Source organism: Anomaloglossus baeobatrachus, chromosome 1 (assembly GCF_048569485.1).
Source record: "Anomaloglossus baeobatrachus isolate aAnoBae1 chromosome 1, aAnoBae1.hap1, whole genome shotgun sequence".
Lineage (NCBI taxonomy): Eukaryota > Metazoa > Chordata > Amphibia > Anura > Aromobatidae > Anomaloglossus > Anomaloglossus baeobatrachus.
Genome location: NC_134353.1, coordinates 934464342 through 934481190, shown reverse-complemented (window position 1 = coordinate 934481190; position 16849 = coordinate 934464342). Strand labels below are relative to the sequence as shown.

Below are 16849 nucleotides of genomic sequence, written 5' to 3'. Positions count from 1 at the left end.
GTCCCCGGTGAGAGTAGGGTATATATTCCCCCGACCTCCGCGGGCGGAATATATAAAATCTCCCCGAATCTCACTGGCCTCCCCACAATAATCCTTGGCACAACTCGCTTGCCACCAACCGCTTCACGGTAACTATTAGCCGAACACACAGACGTGGGATTCAAGATCGAGATAACAGAACAGCCCAAGATTAATTATATAATTTAATCAGCCTAAAGCACACTAGAAACTACAATATATACAATAGGGAATCTACAGAATATACATAGGTCAGAGTACAGTTACAGATAAAGCATGGTTTACAAACAGGTATGCAATTCAATCAGTTACCTTGTGCGTCTGGCACAGGGGGGCGCTGTAGACCAGGTTTCCAGGAACTCCCACAGATGTTTCCTACACGTGACCCCCAGCGAAAGAACCCTGGAAAATGGCCGAAGTAGGGTTATCAACCTGGGCAAATCCAGGTCCCCTCCTACCTTCGTGACCTCAGAGGAGCACACTGCTCCACCCCTGGCTTGAGATTATGGACAATATCCCAACATGGAATATGGGCCATAACTTTGCCTGGGAGCGTCGTAGGCGGATGCCAACGCTCTCATTGTGATAGTTATGAATTTAGCTACAGAACGAGAGGACTCATGACTTGTCTATTAGTAACCCCATTGGCTGATATCACGCGTGGGGTATTTCCCAAGCTCCCGCTCCCATAAAAAAGGTGTGCCAGCATCGTCCGCATGCGAAAACACCATTTTTATGGTTGCCGTATTTATCGGAAATATGGCTTGCGAGATATGAACCATTTTTTACTGGAGTCGTTCTGTCTAGCTAGTTCCATAGCCTTGCTAATGAGATACAACTCTTGTTACAGGGTGACGGCAGGGAGTCATCCTGTGTCCATTGTTCCCACACCACCTCATCTCCATATCACAGGAGATGGCCATGGGATTTGTTGCTAAACCAGTTGTGTGAAGGAAAGGGGGGGTGACACCAGGAGAGGGCTTCCTGACATACTTGAATATCATGATTTATCGTCATATCTCCGGATTTACCTCACAGCCACATTGGAGTGGACGCAGATGAAACTGCGCGAAAGTGACTGCCTCTGCATGAGGCGTGTTAAGGGGTGTGACTGGCCTTGAAGGAGAGACTGCACTGCACCCCCGTCTGTAGTGAACGTGTCCAGCGGAAGCTTCACTATCGCTGAGGGAGCGTGACACTCCATGCCCAGATATGTCAGCGATTGGGTCGGTGTCAGATTTAACCTTGAGAAGTTGATGATCCACCCGAAACTCTGGAGAGTCTCCAGCGCTACGCTCAGGCTGTGTTGGCATGCCTCTTGAGAGGGTGCCTTGACCAGTCGACCGTCCAAGGAAGGATCACCGAGTGACCCCGAGAGTGCAGGACTGCTCCCACTGCTGCCCTGAACTTGGTGAAAAACCCGTAGGGCTGTCGCCAGACCGAAGGGCAGGGTTACGAACTGAAGATGCTCGTCTTCAATAACGAAACGTAGCAAACGTTGGTGCTCTGGAGCAATCGGCACGTGGAGATAAGCATCCTGTGTCTATTGATGCTAGGAAATCTCCTTGAGACATTGAGGCAATGACGGAGCGGAGGGATGCCATCCGGAACCGCCTGGCCTTCACGTGCTTGTTGAGCAGTTTTAGGTCCCCCACAATCAGATTGGAGGAAGAACCGTGTCTTGTTCCTGAAGAGGAACAGGAATTACCACTCCTTCTGCCTGCAGAAGAGCATCGGCTCGGTGGGTAGGTGGGGAAGTTCTGAAGAATCGAGCCGGAGGCCGAGAACAGAACTCTATCCTGTACACGTGAGACACAATGTCTCTCACCCACCGGTCTGTGACCTGTGGCAGCTAAATGTCGCCAAGGCGAGAGAGTCTGCCACCAACCGCGGATGCGGAGAGAGAGAGCTTAAAGTCATGAGGAGACCGCCTTGGAAGCGGTTCCTCTGGCTGCCTTCCTTGGGCGTGATTGGGCCCGCCTGGAATCTGAGCCCCTCTGAGCCTTTTGAGCCCTTTTGGACTAGGACAATTTGGACCTGCCCGAGCCTGGGAAGGACCGAAACCTCGACTGTCTCTCTCGGACAGCATTAATAGGGTAAGTCGCAATGCAGACATTGCGAGGATAAGGACGCTACCTGCGGCACAGATGTACCTGTGCTCAAGACCAGCTGCGCAAGACCAGCTGACATAGCTTAGAGTGCCCATACGGCTGCGAATGCCGGAGCAACCGACACGCCGATAGCTTCATAGACAGATTTCAACCAGAGGTCCATCTGTCTGTCAATGGCATCTTTAAGTGAAGTCCCATCTCCACTGCAACTATGGATCTAGCCGCAAGCCTGGAGATTGGGGGATCCACCTTTGGACCCTGGGTCCAGCGCCTGACCACGTCAGGGGGAAAGGGATAACATGTATCCTTAATACATTTGGAGAAACGCTTATCTGGTAAGCGTGGTGATTCTGCACTGCTTCTCTGAAGTCAGCGTGGCCAGAAAAGTACTCAATGGACGCTTGAGATACTGAAATGGGATTTCTCCTGCTGGGAAGCTGACTCCTCCACTGAAGGAGCTGGGGGAGAGATATCCAACATGCCATTGCTGGACGCTATAAGATCAGTCACCATGGCGTCACCATCCGGTGTATCCGGATTGAGAGCGGTGTCAGGATCAAAGTCCTGATCAGCTACGTCTGCCTCATCATACAGAGAGTCCTCTGCTGTGACCCTGACTAGTGATGAGGCCGAGTGCCGCTCCCAGCGAGCTCGCTTAGGCTGACTGGGACTGTCGTCCGTGTCAGAGCCTTCACCCTGGAATGCCTGGGACCCCCCCGGAGCACTGATTTTGTTCCAAATGAGGGTGGCCAGGGAGCAATGATCAAGATTGCCCATGGCCTGTCTGGACTGCAAGTCACTATCCCATGACAATCTATCAGCCGAAACTGCAACACCGTCCCTGTCCATGGACAGGGTTTACAGGTGGTTCCTTTGGCCACCTCTAGTAGAGACCCCGGCTGACCAAGTGCTACAGGGGAGCATTGCACACAACGGGGGTCAGTGGAACCTGCCGGTGGAACAGTATCACATGCAGTAAAAGCAGCATAGAAAGCCTGTGTTGCTTTTTTGCTGCTGTAGTCTAGCCATCTAGGAGCCTATCGCCAAGAATAGCGACCGTACAGTGCAATGTATAGCATACAAGCATAAGTACAAATGAACACTTCAGCACATGCAATACAAGCAGCCTAGAAAAACTGTGCCCTAGCACCTTTGCTTTTTTGCTGCTGTAGTCTAGCCATTCTAGGAGAATATAGCCAAGAATAACGACCGTACAGTGCAATGTATAGCATACAAGCATAAGTACAAATGAACACTTCAGCACATGCAATACAAGCAGCCTAGAAAAACTGTGCCCTAGCACCTTTGCTTTTTTGCTGCTGTAGTCTAGCCATTCTAGGAGAATATAGCCAAGAATAACGACCGTACAGTGCAATGTATAGCATACAAGCATAAGTACAAATGAACACTTCAGCACATGCAATACAAGCAGCATAGAAAGCCTGTGCTTTAGCACCCTTGCTTTTTTGCTGCTGTTGTCTCGCCATCTAAGAGGGCATATAGCCAAAAATAGCGACCTACAGTGCAGTGTAAGCATAAAATACAAATGGACACAACGATATTTAGTGGGGTCAGCACTTCAGGTGCTGCTTACCGCCCGCCTATAGGCGGGTGTGTGGTCGCCAGAGTCCTGTGCCTGGCTGCCAGCTCGGACTGCAGGAATGGCTGCCGGCGTCCTTCTCCAGCTCGTGTGACGAGGGGCGGGCCGTGGGCGAGCCCCAGGCAAGAGCGGGAAACCGGCGTCCCACTGTGTCCAGTGAAGGGGGCTGGAGAATGCAAAGCAGACTCCAGCCCTCGGCGCTGACTTTCTGTACAGCGTCCCGCCTCTCCCCTGACTGGCAGGGCTGGGGGCGGGAACGAAACGAAAACTAGGCCGCAAAGCCGGGGACTCGAGTAATAAGCGCGGCCGTCCTATGTGCACGGCCAGCGCGGAGTCCCCGGCGCACCACAAGTCCCAGCCGCGCCACAGTGTAAAAACACCTAGCAGCGGCCCGGCGCGGCAGTTCCCAATACATAAATTCACACAGCAAAGCTGCCGTGAATGATAGCACGAGCGCTCCGCGCTGTTGTCCCCGGCGCACTAGTACTCCCAGCAATGCTGGTGTGTGTGTGCGCGATGTACGGGGACACAGAGTACCTTAATGTAGCAGGGCCCTGTCCCTGACGATACTCAGCTCCATATCCAGCAGGTTCTCTGGGTCTGTGGATGGAGCCCGGTCTCAGTGCCTGGAGACCTGTAAGATCCCACTTCACCCAGAGCCCTGAGGGGGGATGGGGAAGGAAAACAGCATGTGGGCTCCAGCCTCCGTACCCGCAATGGGTACCTCAACCTTAACAAACACCCGACAAAAGTGGGGTGAGAAGGGAGCATGCTGGGGGCCCCATATGGGCCCACTTTTCTTCCATCCGACAAAGTCAGCAGCTGCTGCTGACTAAAAACAGTGGAGCTATGCGTGGATGTCTGACCTCCTTCGCACAAAGCAGAAAACTGGTGAGCCAGTGATCCCACTGGGGGTGTATAGCCAGAAGGGGAGGGGCCTTACACTTTTTAGTGTAATGCTTTGTGTGGCCTCCGGAGGCAGTACTATACACCCAATCGTCTGGGTCTCCCAATGGAGCGCCGAAGAAATATAATAATATATATATATATATATATATATATATATATATATAAAATATAATATTAATATATATATATATATAAAATATAATATTAATATATATATATATATAAAATATAATATTAATATATATATATATATATAAATAAAATATAATATTAATATATATATATATATATATATATATATATATATATATATATATATATATATATATATATATATATATATATATATATATATATATATATATATATATATATATATATATATATATATATATATATATATATATATTCATTCCTTCACATGCTTCACATGGTGAGGAGCCATTTGCAAATCACTATGACAGAGGTAGGGTGAAAACTCATAACAGTATCCGGGATATTCTTTGATTGATCCTTTTAGTCAAAACGTACAATAAACCAAGACGTACACCACCAAGCACAATGCCAAGCGATGGATGGAGTGGTGTAAAGCAGCCGCCATCACTGGACTATGGAGCAGTGGAAATATGTTCTGTGCAATGATGGATCACACTTCTCTGTCTGGCATCTGATAGACGAGTTTGGGTTTAGTGAATATCAGGAGAACGCTACTTACCTGAAAGCATTGTGTTCATTGTAAAGTTTGGTGGTGGAGGGATAATACTATAGGGTTGCTCTTCAATGATCGGCCTCTTAGCTCCAGTGAAGAGAAATCTTAAAGAGGTTGTCCACTACTTTTACAGTGATGGATTTTCCTTGGGTTAGGTCATCAAAGTGTGATCAGCCAGGGTCCGATACTCAACACCTCTGCCGATCAGCTGTTCTCGATACCACCACCAACAGGCGTCTGGAAATGCCCAGTTCTGGGGTTTCCCAGTCTTCTCATAGTGGTCGCGGACAGGTACTGCACATCCGCCTCCAACTCAAATCAATAGGAGGCGGGTGTGCAGTTCCCAGCTGCTATTAGAAGACAGGACAGCTCCGGAACTGAGCATTTGAGGTTGTCTGCTGCGAGTGGTGGAACAGAAAACAGCTGATAGGCGGGGGTGGCGGATGATCAGATATTGATGACCTATTCTCAGGATAGGCCATCGATTTTAAAGTAGTGGACAACCTCTTTAATGTTCGAGCACACAAGACATTTTGGCTACCATTGTAGCCTCCAACTTAATGGAAACAGTTCGCGGAAGGCTCTTTTTGGTGCCCCATCAAATGTGACCAGTACAAATAGACCTTAAAGACATGGTTGGGAGAATTTGGGGTGGAAGACCTTGACCGGTCCCACAGAGGCCTGACCTTAACCCCAACTAACACCTTTGGGATGAAATAGAAGAGAAAATGTAAGCCCGGTCCTCTCCTCCACCGTCGGTGTCTGGCCTTACAAATGCTCTTCTGGATGAAGAAGCAAAAATTCCTACAGACACTTCCAAAATCTTGTAGAAAACCTTCCCAATAGAGTGGGATCTGCTACAGCTATAAAAGAGGGAACAACCCAATATTAAATATCTATGGATTCAGAATGTGAGGTCAGAGAAGCACCTATAGGTGTAATGTGTGGGGGGCAGAATACTTTTGCTTACAAACTGTATATGATAGCGGGGAGGGGACTGTCCTCTATTACCTGCCCGGTGCTGCCCTCCGAGTACTGATGGTCATACATCTGCTGCTGACATCTCTCCTGCTCCAGAGTCTCACTGATGAGACGAGCCACCTCACTCTGCGTTCCTGGCTTCTCTCTCCCAATGAGGAACCTAAAATTAACAAAAATAAAGACAATGAAGACATATATAATGTGCTCTGCCCTGCCAGAACCACCATGTGCTTATACCCTCTTAGACGGCCTTCATGAGTCGGAACGGGGAAAGAGTGGCTTTACGTTTTGGCAACCTGGACATGTCCGAGTGTCCCATGGGTGAGCAGACTAATGCTGAGATACGAGATCACTGAAGTCTCAAGCGCACGCTGCTCATTTTTTTTTTACTTGCAGATTTAAAATTTGCAGATAGTCAATTTTTTTCAGCCTTTTTGATGCAGATTTCACTCAATAAGTGGGGAAATATCTGCACCAAAAATGTAGCAAAAAATAAATAAATACTGTATTTTTTGCTTTATAAGATGCACTTTTGTTCCCCCAAATTTTGGGGGAAAGTAGGGGGTGCGTCATATAAGCCCAATATATATATATACACATTATATTTATTTATTTTGCAGGGTCCGCTCTGGACCGCTGCTGGGGGCAGGTGAACGCTGCGGGCGGCAGCGTAAGGCTGGTTTCACATCTGCGTTGTTTCAACGCAAACGGACTCAGTCACTAATGTTTACAGTTCATTTATTTACAGTGGAAGAACGACAGCATGACTCATGCACTACCCGCATGTGTCCACATGGTGTCGTTCTTCCACTGTAAATAAATGAACTGTAATACAGTAGTGACGGATTCCGATTGCGTGAAAATAGTGCAAGTGTGAGTGGGGCGCCTTAGATCTCCTGCTCCCGCTCATATAATATGCACAGCCGCGGTCCATCAGCGTGGTACTGAAACCGCACCGCAGTAACGGGCTGGGGGAGCGGTGCATATTATATGAGCCTGCGTCCCACTGTGATGGCACATACCCCCCCTGTGTTAGATATGGCCCCAATCCTGCTGCTCATCCTAAATAAAAAAGCTTCTCCCCGGTGTCCCTGCTTCCACTGTGATCAGGCATGCAGAGATATCACTCTGCTGTGCCGATCACATGACCGGCAGCAAGAACCAGGAAGTGGAGGAACTGAAGCATGGAGGGAGACAGGAGGGACAGCGCTGGAGAAGGTAAGGAAAGAGTGTTTTATTTTACTATGGGCAGCAGCCTGGGGGCGATATCTAACACAGGGGAACGTGTGCAATCCATAGGGGGCCATAGGCAGCACAGGGGAACGTGTGCAATCCATAGGGGGCCATAGGCAGCACAGGGGAACGTGTGCAATCCATAGGGGGCCATAGGCAGCACAGGGGAATGTGTGCAATCCATAGGGGGCCATAGGCAGCACAGGGGAACGTGTGCAATCCATAGGGGGCCATAGGCAGCACAGGGGAACGTGTGCCAGCACAAGGGGGCTATATTCAAAATAAGGGGGCCATATCCAGATTAAGGGGGATAATTTTAGGATGGGGGGCTATGAGGGACATATACCCTATATGATTTGTTAGATGGACACTCGCATTATAGGATGGACCCCATTTAACATTAAAAAAAAAATTCTCTTTCCTTCACCAAATTTGGGGGTGCGTCTTATAATCAGATGCGTCTTATAAAGTGAAAAATACGGTAAATAAATAAGACTTGCAGCAATAACAAAAAAAAAAAAAAAAAGCTGCTGCAATAAAAATAAAATAAAAAATAAATACACACATCTCATTTACTGCCAAGAGAGCAGGTTTTGCTGTGACAAATATGCAATATGTGACCATAGCCCAAGTCTCACTGATGATCAATGCCAGCTAGGCACCACTACAGCCACTTTATAGTCATTCACTCTATTATCTTCCAATTTTGGATAGTTCCTGCCAAAACTGCAGCAAAAAAACAAAAACAAAACTCCAACACACATTGTGGTCACAATACATAAAGCCTAAACATTAATTGTTAACCCAATCCATATACCGGCAGTTCCACACCCATAACCTGAGGACGTACCCACCTGACAGCACCTTTGGTGTTTTTCAGCACTGTAGCAGCAAAGAGCTGAGTGACCCCAACTAGACTTGTACCATCGACTTCCACAATTTGGTCATTGACTTCAATTCTAAAGAGGAAAAAAACCAAACAATCTGAATATTAAAAAAAAGGTAAGAAAAACAGAAATAGAAACAGCCAGGACGTCCGTCCAGAATGGTGGTGATTGTCAATCATTAACAGACTTATAGTGATTGGGTAATAAGAGTCAATATTGACAGACACATGGCTATGGTGTCCTGAAAGGATCAATTTTACACAAAAGGTCAATGTGTCCGTTCATGACAAGCAAAAAAAAAAAAAAAAAAGAAAAATTATTATTTTTGCATTTAGTGATCCACAAAAAAAAATGAAAATGAACATATTTTAGACTGGTTTTTTATACACAAAAACGAGGATATGTTTTGTGTATAGTGTTGATATGGGGGAATACATATATTTTATTGTATTGCTGCCTGGGTGCAGCTTTTTTATTAAGTCAGAAAACCACTTTTGCTACGAGTTTCGTGTTTGAGCTGTGGAGATAGAATCATCCATATAACAGCCGTAACAATGAACCTTCACTGATCAGGGGTGGGTGTGTGCCAATATATAACCGATCCATGGAAAGCTGTACAACCACCCACTCTGTGGCCTTTATGGAAGAACTGCCACAGGCAGATTTGTTATTCAGGCTTCCGGGAAAGCTGGGTGACTTCGCTTTTGGGTGCTGCAATGGGGGTAGAGCAATAGTCCTGCGATTTTTCCCATTAATATAATGGGCACCACGAATAAACCCTGGTGACCGCCATTGTACGGAGCAGACCATGACCAACTACAATAAGCCACAACTCCTGTGCGGACAGTTCTTTATAGCGGCCAACTCAAATAGTCATCCGTGTAATCCATAAATGGGCCGCATCATCAGAGCCACCAACACCTACTGGGCCTTTGCTCTGGGTCACACAGGGTGGTCCGGAGCAGGGAATCCCCCACTATGCATACGCTGGGCATAAAGACGGGGATTTCTGGTGGGAATATGCCGATAATGGCTTCCTATATAACACTCAGCTTTATCTTCGGGGCAGATAAAGCACATTACGAAATACCAGTGACAGGTGATAATTACGGCTATGTCTCACTAATGCTTAATTCCCGACATTAAACTCACACCCTGCAGGGAGAAAAACCTCCGCAGACCGTGCCGTCTGCCTGTACACGCTACATGCCTAAATCAATGTACACAATGTACGGCACAGTACACATCACATCAGAGCGGCCATATACACTGCACACCAGGGGAGGACGGCGTATCACACTATAAATCACAGCAAGGCGACTATACACTGCCGACTGACAAACGCGTCTACAGGAGTCGCCACATACACAAGGATCTAATTATTGGATAATAGCAGGACTAAAGGACTACTATATCTGTGTCCGCTATGCTTTACACTGCTGATCTGACTCCTACTACATCCATGTCCCCTATGCTTTACACTGCTGATCTGACTGCTCTATATCCATGTCCCATATGCTTTATACTGCTGATCAGACTGCTACTATATCCATGTCTCCTATGCTTTACACTACTGATCTGACTGCTACTATATCCATGTCCCCTATGCTTTACACTGCTGATCTGACTGCTACTATATCCATGTCCCCTATGCTTTACACTGCTGATCTGACTGCTACTATATTTATGTTCTCTATGCTTTACACTGCCAAAATAAAACTAATAACTAGTGATGAGCGAGTACTAAAAAGCTCGGGTGCTCGAAGCTCGGGCCGAGCATCCCAAGATACTCGTGTACTCGGCCCGAGCACCGAGCCCAATGTTATCCTATGGGAGACCCGAGTATTTTTGTGAAATGACCCCCCGGCAGCATGGAGAAACCCTAAAAATGTCACAAAAGTCTCAGAAGAGTGCTCAAATGACATGGCATCAGCATGGGGAAGACCCCTTGAAGCATTTATCACTCAAAAGTCACAGATGTGAACAATTTTGTCCGAGTTTTACGCCATTTTTACGGACTCACCAGAAAACCTTCCAAAATGACACCAAAATGAATTTTCATGGCGGAAATGTTAAGGGCACATACTCAATAGTGAGATAGAGCTGGTGTATGTTACTTTTTGAGATTAATACATGAAAGATTTTACATGAAAACCTTGTGTGGCACTCCGATGTCCAAAACGCACGTTTTGTGCTTTTTACTAGCGATGTCGGTCATTTTTTTTTTTTTATTCTATCTCCCTCAGTCCGTCTGTCTGTCTCTCTCTGTCTTGTCTGTCCCCCTCTCACAGTCTGTCGGTCAGTTCCCCCCCCTCTCTCTTACTTACCGTTCCCCGATCACTGCCGCGGCGCTGCACAGCTGTTCAAACTCCGGTGGCTTTTCCTCTTTTGAAAAAGCCGGCCGCTCATTAATCAATCTCCTATTCCCTGCTGTCCTGCTTTTCGGCGCCTATGATTGGTTGCAGTGAGACACGCTCCCACACTGAGTGACAGCTGTCTCACTGCAACCAATCACAGCAGCCGGTGTGTGTATACTGTGCAGTGAAATAAATAATTAAATAATTAAAAAAAACGGCATGCGGTCCCCCCAATTTTAATACCAGCCAGATAAAGCCATACGGCTGAAGGCTGGTATTCTCAGGATGGGGAGCTCCACGTTATGGGGAGCCCCCCACCCTAACAATATCAGTCAGCAGCCGCCCAGAATTGCCGCATACATTAGATGCGACAGTTCTGGGGCTGTACCCGGCTCTTCCCGATTTACCCTGGTGCGTTGGCAAATCGGGGTAATAAGGAGTTAATGGCAGCCCATAGCTGCCACTAAATCCTAGATTAATCATGTCAGGCGTCTCCCCGAGATTCCTTCCATGATTAATCTGTAAATTACAGTTAAAAAACACACACACCCGAAAAATCCTTTATTAGAAATAAAAAACACTAACAAAGTCCCTCATTACCAATTTATTAACCCCGACAAACCCTCCATGTCCGGCGTAATCCACAGTCCTCCAGCGTCGCGTCCAGCTCTGCTGCATGGAAGTGACAGGAGCTGCAGAAGACACCGCCGCTCCGGTCACCTCCACGCAGCTAATGAGATGAGTATAGCGATCAGCTGAGCTGTCACTGAGGTTACCTGGATCCAGCGGTGGATGCAGCGGTGGCCGCGGGTAACCTCAGTGACAGCTCAGCTGATCGCGCTACTCACCGCCGCTCCGGTCAGCTCCATGCACCAACTGAGGTGAGTAGAGCGATCAGCTGCTGTCACTGAGGTTAATCGCGGCACCGCTGGATCCAGCGGTGGCCGGGAGTTACCTGACTGACAGCAGCTGATCGCGCTATTCCCTTCATTAGCTGCGTGGAGGTGACCGGCGGCTTTTACTATTTTGAAAAAGCCGGCCGCTCATTAAACAATCTCCTATTCCCTGCTTTCCCCGCCCACCGGTGCCTATGATTGGTTGCAGTGAGACACGCCCCCACGCTGAGTGACAGGTGTCACACTGCACCCAATCACAGCAGCCGGTGGGCGTGTCTATACTGTGCAGTAAAATAAATTAATAAATAATTAAAAAAAAACGGCGTGCGGTCCCCCCCATTTTAATGCCAGCCAGATAAAGCCATACGGCTGAAGGCTGGTATTCTCAGGATGGGGAGCTCCACGTTATGGGGAGCCCCCCAGCCTAACAATATCAGTCAGCAGCCGCCCAGAATTGCCGCATACATTATATGCGACAGTTCTGGGGCTGTACCCGGCTCTTCCCGATTTGCCCTGGTGCTTTGGCAAATCGGGGTAATAAGGAGTTATTGGCAGCCCATAGCTGCCACTAAATCCTAGATTAATCATGTCAGGCGTCTATGAGACACCCTCCATGATTAATCTGTAAGTTACAGTAAATAAACACACACACCCGAAAAAATCCTTTATTAGAAATAAAAAACACACACACATTCCCTGGTTCACCACTTTAATCAGCCCCAAAAAGCCCTCCATGTCCGGCGTCATCCAGGATGTTCCAGCGTCGCATCCTGCGCTGCTGCATAGAGGTGACCGGAGCTGCAGAAGACACCGCCGCTCCGGTCACTTCCACGCAGCAAATGAGGTGAGTAGCGCGATCAGCTGAGCTGTCACTGAGGTTACCCGCCGTCACTGGATCCAGTGACAGCGGGTAACCTCAGTGACAGCTCAGCTGATCGCACGGCTGTCTTCATTAGCTGCGTGGAGGTGACCGGAGCGGCGGTGTCTTCTGCAGCTCCTGTCACTTCCATGCAGCAGAGCTGGACGCGACGCCGGAGTCCGTGGAGTACGCCGGACATGGAGGGTTTGTCGGGGTTAATAAATTGGTAATGAGGGACTTTGTTAGTGTTTTTTATTTCTAATAAAGGATTTTTCGGGTGTGTGTGTTTTTTAACTGTAATTTACAGATTAATCATGGAAGGAATCTCGGGGAGACGCCTGACATGATTAATCTAGGATTTAGTGGCAGCTATGGGCTGCCATTAACTCCTTATTACCCCGATTTGCCAACGCACCAGGGTAAATCGGGAAGAGCCGGGTACAGTCCCAGAACTGTCGCATATAATGTATGCGGCAATTCTGGGCAGCTGTTGGCTGATATTGTTAGGGTGGGGGGCTCCCCATAACGTGGAGCTCCCCATCCTGAGAATACCAGCCTTCAGCCGTATGGCTTTATCTGGCTGGTTTTAAAAATGGGGGGAACCGCACGCCGTTTTTTTTAATTATTTAATAAATAATTAAAATTAATAATTAAAATTAATAAATAATTAAAAAAAACGGCGTGCGGTTCCCCCCATTTTTAAAACCAGCCAGATAAAGCCATACGGCTGAAGGCTGGTATTCTCAGGATGGGGAGCTCCACGTTATGGGGAGCCCCCCACCCTAACAATATCAGCCAACAGCCGCCCAGAATTGCCGCATACATTATATGCGACAGTTCTGGGACTGTACCCGGCTCTTCCCGATTTGCCCTGGTGCGTTGGCAAATCGGGGTAATAAGGAGTTATTGGCAGCCCATAGCTGCCAATAAGTCCTAGATTAATCATGTCAGGCGTCTATGAGACACCCTCCATGATTAATCTGTAAGTTACAGTAAATAAACACACACACACACCAGAAAAAATCCTTTATTAGAAATAAAAACACACACATATACCCTGGTTCACCACTTTAATCAGCCCGAAAAAGCCCTCCATGTCCAGCGTAATCCAGGATGATCCAGCGTCGCATCCAGCGCTGCTGCATGGAGGTGACCGGAGCCGCAGCACACACAGCCGCTCCGGTCACCTCCACACAGCAAATGAACACAGCCGCGCGATCAGCTGCTGTCACTGAGGTTACCCGCGGCCACCGGTGGATGCAGCGGTGACAGCGGGTAACCTCAGTGACAGCAGCTGATCGCGCGGCTGTGTTCATTTGCTGTGTGGAGGTGACCGGAGCGGCGGTGTCTGCTGCAGCTCCGGTCACCTCTATGCAGCAGCGCTGGATGCGACGCTGGATCATCCTGGATTACGCCGGACAAGGAGGGCTTTTTCGGGCTGATTAAAGTGGTGAACCAGGGTATATGTGTGTGTTTTTATTTCTAATAAAGGATTTTTTCTGGTGTGTGTGTGTGTTTATTTACTGTAACTTACAGATTAATCATGGAGGGTGTCTCATAGACGCCTGACATGATTAATCTAGGACTTATTGGCAGCTATGGGCTGCCAATAACTCCTTATTACCCCGATTTGCCAACGCACCAGGGCTAATCGGGAAGAGCCGGGTACAGCCCCAGAACTGTCGCATATAATGTATGCGGCAATTCTGGCCAGCTGCTGACTGATATTGTTAGGGTGGGGGGCTCCCCATAACGTGGGGCTCCCCATCCTGAGAATACCAGCCTTCAGCTGTATGGCTTTATCTGGCTGGTATTAAAATTGGGGGGAACCGCACGCCGTTTTTTTAATTATTTATTTATTTATTTTACTGCACAGTATAGACACGCCCACCGGCTGCTGTGATTGGGTGCAGTGTGACACCTGTCACTCAGCGTGGGGGCGTGTCTCACTGCAACCAATCATAGGCGCCCGTGGGCGTGGAAAGCAGGGAATATGAGATGGCTGTGTACAGAGCACAGCGCGCCGGCCGGTATAAAGGCTCGGTCACGCTGTGCAGGCCGGCCAATCACTGCAATTCCACAACTAACAGGGCTGTGGCATTGCAGTGGTCTGCCAGCCAATCCCTGCATGAGGGCTGGCTCTCAAAAGAGCGCCAACATGCAGGGATGAAGACCACGAGTAAAGCACGAGTATTGCAAAATTACTCGGTACCCGCCGAGCAGCCCGAGTACAGTGATACTCGTGCGAGTACCGAGTAGTTACAAGCATGCTCGCTCATCACTACTAATAACTAATACAACTTATCATACTCCTCTTGGTTCTTTCCTGACTCCCCTGCCTGGTCCTCGGCCTATGATGATGCCTCATTCCCAAGTGATTACTGCAGGCTTCATGACCCGTTTTAATAACAAGCCAATAGGCGGTTTAAAAAATAAACAAAAGGCAAAAAGTACACCCCTATTGGACCACTCTGCTCTTATTTACTGCAGCTAGCATCCCTTGCCGGTCTCCTGGATTTGTCTTCTGGTATTGAGGGTCAGATGATTGCTGCAACAACAGTCATTGATTGGCTGCAGTGGTCTACTTCCTTTTTAGCCAGAAGAAACAAAAACAGTCTAATAGCTCACTGTTCCAGTTAAGCAAAACATTGGGGCTGCAACCAATCAGTGGCCCAGGAAAGAGCGCGACAGACAGAGCGCGACAGACAGAGCGCGACAGACAGAGCGCGACAGACAGAGCGCGACAGACAGAGCGCGACAGACAGAGCGCGACAGACAGAGCGCGACAGACAGAGCGCGACAGACAGAGCGCGACAGACAGAGCGCGACAGACAGAGCGCGACAGACAGAGCGCGACAGACAGAGCGCGACAGACAGAGCGCGACAGACAGAGCGCGACAGACAGAGCGCGACAGACAGAGCGCGACAGACAGAGCGCGACAGACAGAGCGCGACAGACAGAGCGCGACAGACAGAGCGCGACAGACAGAGCGCGACAGACAGAGCGCGACAGACAGAGCGCGACAGACAGAGCGCGACAGACAGAGCGCGACAGACAGAGCGCGACAGACAGAGCGCGACAGACAGAGCGCGACAGACAGAGCGCGACAGACAGAGCGCGACAGACAGAGCGCGACAGACAGAGCGCGACAGACAGAGCGCGACAGACAGAGCGCGACAGACAGAGCGCGACAGACAGAGCGCGACAGACAGAGCGCGACAGACAGAGCGCGACAGACAGAGCGCGACAGACAGAGCGCGACAGACAGAGCGCGACAGACAGAGCGCGACAGACAGAGCGCGACAGACAGAGCGCGACAGACAGAGCGCGACAGACAGAGCGCGACAGACAGAGCGCGACAGACAGAGCGCGACAGACAGAGCGCGACAGACAGAGCGCGACAGACAGAGCGCGACAGACAGAGCGCGACAGACAGAGCGCGACAGACAGAGCGCGACAGACAGAGCGCGACAGACAGAGCGCGACAGACAGAGCGCGACAGACAGAGCGCGACAGACAGAGCGCGACAGACAGAGCGCGACAGACAGAGCGCGACAGACAGAGCGCGACAGACAGAGCGCGACAGACAGAGCGCGACAGACAGAGCGCGACAGACAGAGCGCGACAGACAGAGCGCGACAGACAGAGCGCGACAGACAGAGCGCGACAGACAGAGCGCGACAGACAGAGCGCGACAGACAGAGCGCGACAGACAGAGCGCGACAGACAGAGCGCGACAGACAGAGCGCGACAGACAGAGCGCGACAGACAGAGCGCGACAGACAGAGCGCGACAGACAGAGCGCGACAGACAGAGCGCGACAGACAGAGCGCGACAGAGCCAGACAGAGCGACAGAGCCAGACAGAGCGACAGAGCCAGACAGAGCGACAGAGCCAGACAGAGCGACAGAGCCAGACAGAGCGACAGAGCCAGACAGAGCGACAGAGCCAGACAGAGCGACAGAGCCAGACAGAGCGACAGAGCCAGACAGAGCGACAGAGCCAGACAGAGACAAGGAAAGACCGAGAGAGAAAGACAGACAAAGAAAGGCAGAGAGAGAGAGAGAGAGAGAGAGAGAGAGAGAGAGAAAGACAGAGAGAGAGAAAGACAGAGAGAAAGACAGAGAGAGAGAGAGAGAGAGAAAGACAGAGAGAGAGAGAGAGACAGACAGAGAGAGAGAGACAAAGAGAGAGAGAGAGAGAAAGAGAGAGAGACAGAGAAATAAATAGAAAGAGAAAGAACAGAGAGGAGAGCGAGAGAGAAGTGAAGAGAGACTGGTGGCACTGA

General features: G+C 49.2%; 2 protein-coding genes across 2 annotated transcripts in view; both read right to left on the bottom strand.

The window, feature by feature from the left end:
- SUB1 (SUB1 regulator of transcription) overlaps positions 1-16849 on the bottom strand; it is a 502862-nt gene that overhangs the window by 202776 nt on the left and 283237 nt on the right. The window lies entirely within an intron of this gene.
- Positions 6314-16849, bottom strand: part of LOC142257718 (neurabin-1-like) — a 61391-nt gene continuing 50855 nt past the window's right edge. The window contains exons 4-5 of the mRNA XM_075329912.1: positions 8416-8520; positions 6314-6488 (exon numbers count right to left, since the gene is read on the bottom strand). Coding sequence (XP_075186027.1) covers positions 6314-6488; positions 8416-8520 — 280 coding nt within the window. The remainder of the gene's footprint in view (positions 6489-8415; positions 8521-16849) is intronic.